The following is a 7,160-nucleotide window of genomic DNA, read 5'->3' as shown; positions in this document are numbered from 1 at the left end:
CACCCCGCTTTATAGATAAAGCATGAACCCATGTACACAACCGTCGATACAAGATGATGAGAAAACCCTCTTACCAAGCAGACCTTGAGATAACTAGACAACATACATCGAATCAAAAAACGCCAAATGTGAAAAACAAAACGACTACGCTGCCGAGACAAAACACAGGGCGACATGAACACCACCACAATACACCCTAGGACACCTAAACTCCACGACAATGCCCAGGAAGGAAAAGAGCGTTAAGCGTCGCCGCTGTCGAGTCCTGCATACAATGCTTTTTTTTTGCGGGGTTATACAATGCTTTCACCTGGAACATGTCATGGAGAGAAGAACCACACCAATGTCCCCAAGAGAAGACTGGCACCCGAAGGCACCGTCACTGTCGACACCAAAATGCGGACTTTTTGCTCGATAGCTCACATGTCCAAAATGCGGACTTTTTGCTCAATAGCTCACATGTGCCACAAGGAGGCGGCCAGGACATTTATTATGAGTACAGAACTTCAGGCTCGGATATGCAACACCACTGCCAACGGACGAGACAAGTCCGAGCTACCCGCCGCTACACTCCTTACCACCAAAACAACCAAGGACATAGCCACTACCGTCGCCATGATGCTCGCTAGAGAGCCAACAATGCGAACCGCCATCCGGGCACCACTGTCACGGCATCCATGTCCCCAAGACCCTACACGCCATCCCCATCACAACACACCAACCACGGAGGGAAAGCAAATACTCCTTCCACTCCTAACCCAGCGTCAGTCACCAAGTCACGTAAATCATGCACCGATGCACCGACACCTGAGGCCCCGCCCAGTTCCGGTGGAAGACGCCACGATCCTTCACCGACGCCATAACATTATAACACTGCATCTGTTTCAATTGCTGTGAGGGCGTTGTGAGCATCTCCCAATTTTAAATTCCGGTGCACATTTTAAGACTGCGTCTGTTTCAGCGACAGCAGTAGCCAGTACTAGCAGGGAGGGGAACAAGTGTGAGGACACTCATGGTGGATATCAGATGCATCACACGGTGAACGGGCATCAGCTGACTGTTCCGGAAGGCATTTTACAAGCAGCGTAACTTACAGGGGCATCAGGCATGCGGGCGATCCGAGCTTACATTTCATCGGCTTATTAAGCTATCGATAGAAGTCGTTTCACACAAAAAGAAAACTATCGATAATAAACAACTGCTTGTGACTGAGCTGATGATGGTCGTCAGGGCTTTGCGGTGCCGTCGCTCTTGGCAGCCGGAGTCTTCTCAGCAGCACAGGTGAATGACACCGGCCGGTGCGGTTGGTCATCCACTACCAAGCTCAGCACCTCAGGCCGAGCGTAGTGGCCCACCACGTCAAAAGCAAACTTGGCCCGAACGATCTCTCCCATGTCTGCACAAAAGAGCATTTCATCAGAATCTTCTAAGACGAACTGTGAACCGGGTACAAAATCGTATGCACAAGGTGGATGCACTGAGAGCATGTAGTATCTGGTTAGTGCCTTACCAAGGTCGGCTGTGATGAGCGCCTCTCCATCGTAGTTGGGACCTGCCAGGACTTCTCCTGACGGCGAAATGATAACGCTGCCTCCAGGGCAGACAACGGTGTCGGGAGAAGGCTCTTCTCCTAAACCGGCAAATGCGTACTCGGACGGCGGAGGGTAGTCCTTTCTGCGGCAGAACTGGTTTGCCGACAACACAAAGCATCCCCCCTCCAGGGCGATATGTGTCATGGAAGCTTGCCACACTGGCCTTGAATCAGCCGTGGGAGCGCAGTATATCTCAATACCTGCACACAGCACACAAGATGTTAGGAAAATTTCAAACTAGTACTCCATACATAAGATGCCAGTGCATATCTTCAACATTAACCTATCTATCTGACTTGCACACAAGGATAGTATATTTCAAGGTTAACAACTTATCATCTCATGAGGCCATGGCACTTGCAAGGTTGTTGTTGTTGTTGTTGTTGTTGTTGTTGTTGTTGTTGTTGTTGTTGTTGTTGTTGTACTTCCAAGAATGTTGGCTGTAGACTTTTATTTATATTAGCATAAAAGAAAATACATGTTCCAACAAGAGCCTTACCTTTACCATACAGTGCTGTCCTTAAAAGTGGCATCTTATTTTCCCAGCAAATAAGGGCTCCGATCTTTCCAAGTGGAGTATCATAAACAGGAATTGTTGATCCATCTCCAAATCCCCATATTATCCTTTCTAATGCCGTCGGCATCATCTTGCGGTGCTTACCCAGGTACCGACCTAGAGGATCAAAGAAGAGCACTGAACAATACAGTGTGTGACCTTCTCGCTCAATCACCCCCATTACCAGAAAGACCTTATATTTCCCAGCCATAGCAGCTAAGCATGTCACCTCTGGACCTGCATGCTGCTCTGTCAGTAAGAAGATCCATAGTGTGGTGTAGTTGACACAAACCATATGTTGACACTTGAGAGTAATGAAATAGCTTGAGAACTTGTTTGCTGTGCTACAAGAAAAGGTGGAGAATAAGTGGACCATTAAGACAATTAATATGTAAGATGTGGAGTTGCTCGGTGACAATCACGGCAGAGATTGAGAACATGACCATAAAATGTTGCTGGAGCAGTAGTACCGGGTATGAGGTATCAAATTATCAATGATTTATGGTAGACGGTTGTCCATATTCTTTGGAAAATTATATTCATAAACTGCATCAGGAAGACAACGAATGGCCAAATACTAACACTTTTTATTCTCAACAAACTAACTCAATGTCTAGCCTTGAGGATTTCATCCAACAATTTCTTCCTTCTCAGAACTCCTTGACAGTCTAATAGGAACCGCATTTCTGTAGTGTTTTTTTTTTCTTTTGCGAATACATTTCTGTAGTATTCACCAAAGTATGCGAAAAAGATCTTTGATTTTCCATTTCAGAACCAAAGAGTGCCATGAACAATATGCATTTGCAAAAATCAGTTTTTCCTCTGGCCAATACTAAGAAGGCATGATTCGGTCGTAAAGCAATTATTGATATGCAGATATGCTTCATGCTAAAGATGAAAAAAGCAGATGCTAGCTGTTCTCCAAATTACACATATGTCAGACACAAAAAAAGAGACTAACAACAGGAGCAAATGCAAGGAAGAATATATTAGGAAGATAACACATACGTGCTTTAGAAGTTAACAATAGTCGACAATAAGAAAATAATAGTTGAAAAAAGAGAGCGGACATACTGCATTACATTCTCACGTACCAGGCACATCTATGGCAGCTGCATGATACTTCTGGAATTCACCCTTTCCCTTGTCTTTTGGATTAGTCATACTAATATTGATCCCAAAGCCAAAGGTGGATCCACGAGGATAACCACCAACAAAAGCTTCTGGGAACACGACCAACTGTGAACCATATCCAGCAGCCTCTGCTATCAGTCTCTCTGCTTTATCTGCAGTGGAAATAACGATATTAGCAAAAGATACACATACACATAACCCATGCTGATAAAAAGCCATCTCATCCTCCAAATATTGTTAGCCTTTTGTAGTTTGGTTTTTTTTCCTTCTGCTTTTCTTTGTGGGCTGTAAGACCTGCACTATCTTAGGTCTTCTTCTAATACAAAATAATCTTAGTACTGCACATGTATCCAGAAAAACAAACTGTGAATTATGTTCCCATGCCAGGTAATTGCAGAGGTGGTGGAAATGGATGGGACTTAGACAGGCATACTAGAATGAAAACTAGAAGGTGCAGCGGCTTCATCTTCTTATTTGGCTTGGTACAGTGAGGTAAATCTCTGTTTGGTTTATGTCAACAGTGGTTTCTTTCAACTGAATAAGTAAATAATACATGATGTAAAAGAAAGAAAATGTAGCATACATGTTGTTGCCACTCTTTACCAACTAGCTTTATATGGCATCAAACAGTACAAATATATGTTGAATAACAAATCATAGTGAAGTCTTTAAAGAAGCTCTTAGTCTTAGTGATGACCCTTGCTGCCTACAATTATTTCAGTGGTATGAATCAAACAGAAGGATTATACAACTCTAGTTTTCCTACACAGAGGACAAAGGAAGCATGAACATCCCTTTGCGGGAGGAAGGCTAAGACAAGGCTTATGCATCAAAATCAAGGGATACGAGAGACACCATCATTAACAGCCGTCTCCACTATTGCATTACTGAGTTTTGCACCGAGAAGGCGACCTTTTCTACCACTATACACGATGCAAAAAAAGAAGTTTTCCAGGTCATGGCAAAGCAACGGTATATAACAACAAACTGGTGTTTCTCATAACACAAAGTCATGACACCCGCGGATTCAGAAATTAACTGCACCGAAAAAAGTTTAGACGATCATCTCCATGACCCCATGGTTTCATCTCAGCTAATGACAACTTATAACTAATCCAACACGCTGGTAACTCTTCCGAAAGTAATCGAGCAGCAGCAGAAAGAATTTAAGTGATTCAATTACCAAGGCAGGGGAAACGGCGCGCGAGTAATTACCGAGAGTGGCGGGGGTGTCGTAGAAGACTGTGGATGCCTGCACGACGGTGGCTCGTACGGTGGTGGCGCTCTGGTCGGCGCCGCCGTTCATCTCCACCTCGGCGATCACCGGCGTGCTGCCTGAGCCCGAGGGAAGCAGGGCCATCGGTATGGGCCCCGGAAACTCGCTCGATCGCAGAACTTCCGGCGCGGAGGCTTTAGCCGCGGACGAATTGGAGCTTGATGTGGAGGCTGGAAGCAGAGGTGGGCATTCAAGGGGAAAGCAGGGATGGCGGGGACCGGGGAGCGACGGAATGGACAACGGAGAGCGCCGGGTAGCCGCCGCCGCCGCCGGGTCAGTGATCTACTGGACAAAGAGAGCGCCAATCCACGGCTCCACGCTGGTGTGTGGTCCTGTGTGGTCGATGGTTGGTACGATACCACAGCCTCGATCTGTGGTTCTGGCGTCGAACGCTCCAACCGGCCCAGCTGCGAGCTGGCCTGCCGCCGGCGCCAAGGCCCTCTCAAACCCAGCCCAGCTTCTGCCGCGGCCTCCTCACCGACCTGGGCTTGGCCCATGGGTGAGCTCCCCACAGCCCCTCCTCTCTGTTGGCCCAACATGCACCAGATTTGGCCCGCGTATGTTTTTTTCAGCGTCTGCGAATTTGTTCAGTTATGCAGAGACTGCCTGTTTTACAGAAAACCCCTTGCACTTCATGCATTTAATATCTCACAAACCGTGCATCGGATTAAAATGTTTTATATATGTAAATTGCTTCGAATTTCATCTAGTTTCATAATATGTTGCTTTCATCCATGTTTCAAATGTTTATCATTGTTGTTGCATTAATTTTGCATAAATGACAAGTTAAAATGATTTATTTCATAACTAAATAACCGTAGCTCCGAATTAAATAAACTTTATATGTAAATTGTCTAGAAAAATGCATAGATTAACTTGATTTGATGCACTTACTTTGCATGTTTAACAACAATAAAATATGGTATAAGGCAGAACAGTACCAAATCCAAAATATTTTTTTGACGCCTGAAACAGTAGGAGAGGCTCCTACTGCAGTTAAATTAAAAAATAGTATGTTACATATTTACAGGGGGGCCATCACCACTTTGGGTGATGGGGAAGGACAAAGCACTAAGAGGGGTTGTAGTTGGGAGGTAGAGTAGAGCAACAGAGAACTGGCCAAAAAAGATCTACTAATCTACCACACTAGTAGTAAGAGACCTCTCAGCTAGGAAGGCACGAATGAAATCCCTGTTACCCCCTGATGTCTTGTATTTGAGGTTGCAGAAGTCGGAGATGAATCTATTCTTCCAGGCCATCACAGTGGGGGTAATTTTTCTGAAGTAATTATTGTTGCACTCCTTCCACAAGCTCCATGCAGTAGTCAAGAAGATCTCCATGAACATGGGATGTGTCCAAATAGTTCTGGCAGATTGTAGGAGAGATAGTCTGCTACCAAGGGGTGTCCATTGAATGCCAAGAGTATGCCAACAGTCCTTGATAAAGTTGCAATGGAAGAAGAGGTGTTCCACAATTTTCTCGACATGTGTGCCACAAAGAAGGCAGTCTAGATTGGAGACAATGTTGTAGTGTCTTCTCTTGAGCATATTACGGGTGTTCAGTCTGTCCGCGAGGAGCAGCCATCCAAAGACTTTGTGTCTTGGTATGCACTTGGATTTCCATAGCCATTTGAAGGCATCGTGTGCAATAAATATCTTTGAAAAAAAATCATAGTTGTCTTTTGTCTTGAAAATCGTGTCCCCCCAAGTGTAGGTCCAAATGTCATGATATTCCCCCAACTGCATCTTCCCGATGTCATCTTTTAATTGTAGAAGCTCCTCATGTGCTTGTGGTGATGGTGGGAGTTGAAAGATCTCAGCAATATTGTTGGTGGTCAGAAAATCGTGAACAAAAATGTCTTCTCTGGTTGTGAAGGAGAACACTCGAGGGAAGGTAGTTAAGAGGATTTGATTTTGCCAAGCATCTTTCCAGAAAAGAGTAGCCGCACCATTTTGTATTTGAATTGTGGTGATACCACAAAAAATCAGGGTAAGTTGCATGACATCTTTCCACCAGAATGATCCACAAGGCTCTTGGGCGTGTGGTATAACACCATTGTAGTAGGTGTGCCAAACCAGATGCACCCAGGTGATGTCCTCGTGATTATAGAACTTGTGTAGGAATTTTAGTAGCAGCGCATCATTTTGGACTAGTAAGTTGATGATTCCCAATCCATCATGTTTTTTAGGATGACACACCAAGTCCCATGCAGCCAGTGAATTGCTTTTGTCTCCGTGATCTGTTTTTCTAACCCAGAGGCAATGACGGCGTATCTCATCAAGCTAACCAATTACCGTGAGATTTAGACTCAAAGTACACATTGATACACTAGTACAATGAGCTCATAAACAAACGGTTTTTTTACCCCTTTCCGCGACGACATTTGGAACCGTCGCCAAGTGAGTGCGGGCGATAGGGGGGGGGTCCTTCCCACACGACCCAGAAACCGTCGAGCATATGCTCTCCTGGCACACACGTTCGGCAAAATGAGGTCGCGTGCGATCGGCGAGCGCTCAAATACAGAAATACGTACAGTAAAGCTAAAAAAACAATTATACGATGAAATTGTTTCCGGTCGCAAGTACATCCCACATAGTCAGTC

At 45.1% G+C, this 7,160-nt stretch overlaps 1 protein-coding gene across 4 annotated transcripts; it reads right to left on the bottom strand.

Annotated features, from left to right (window-relative positions):
* Positions 1 to 1,022: 1,022 nt before the first annotated feature.
* On the bottom strand, positions 1,023 to 4,912 carry LOC125513654 (bifunctional nitrilase/nitrile hydratase NIT4-like). Of its 4 annotated transcripts, none has more exons than XM_048678817.1 (5): positions 4,498 to 4,908; positions 3,243 to 3,434; positions 2,092 to 2,487; positions 1,511 to 1,792; positions 1,023 to 1,396 (listed from the first exon to the last, which is right to left on the bottom strand). In XM_048678817.1, exons 1-5 carry the CDS (start codon positions 4,640 to 4,642, stop codon positions 1,227 to 1,229), a joined length of 1,185 nt encoding a protein of 394 aa, XP_048534774.1. In that variant the 5' UTR covers positions 4,643 to 4,908; the 3' UTR covers positions 1,023 to 1,226. The 4 variants fall into 4 exon arrangements, with proteins under 4 accessions (XP_048534774.1, XP_048534775.1, XP_048534772.1 ...); XM_048678818.1 differs by having other exon boundaries at positions 2,092 to 2,385; positions 4,498 to 4,906; XM_048678815.1 differs by having other exon boundaries at positions 1,023 to 1,792; positions 4,498 to 4,912.
* Positions 4,913 to 7,160: the final 2,248 nt, after the last annotated feature.

The sequence above is a fragment of the Triticum urartu genome, chromosome 6 (genome assembly GCF_003073215.2).
Source record: "Triticum urartu cultivar G1812 chromosome 6, Tu2.1, whole genome shotgun sequence".
NCBI lineage: Eukaryota > Viridiplantae > Streptophyta > Magnoliopsida > Poales > Poaceae > Triticum > Triticum urartu.
Note: the sequence above shows the minus strand (reverse complement) of the source record. Positions and strands in the feature narration are given on the sequence as shown.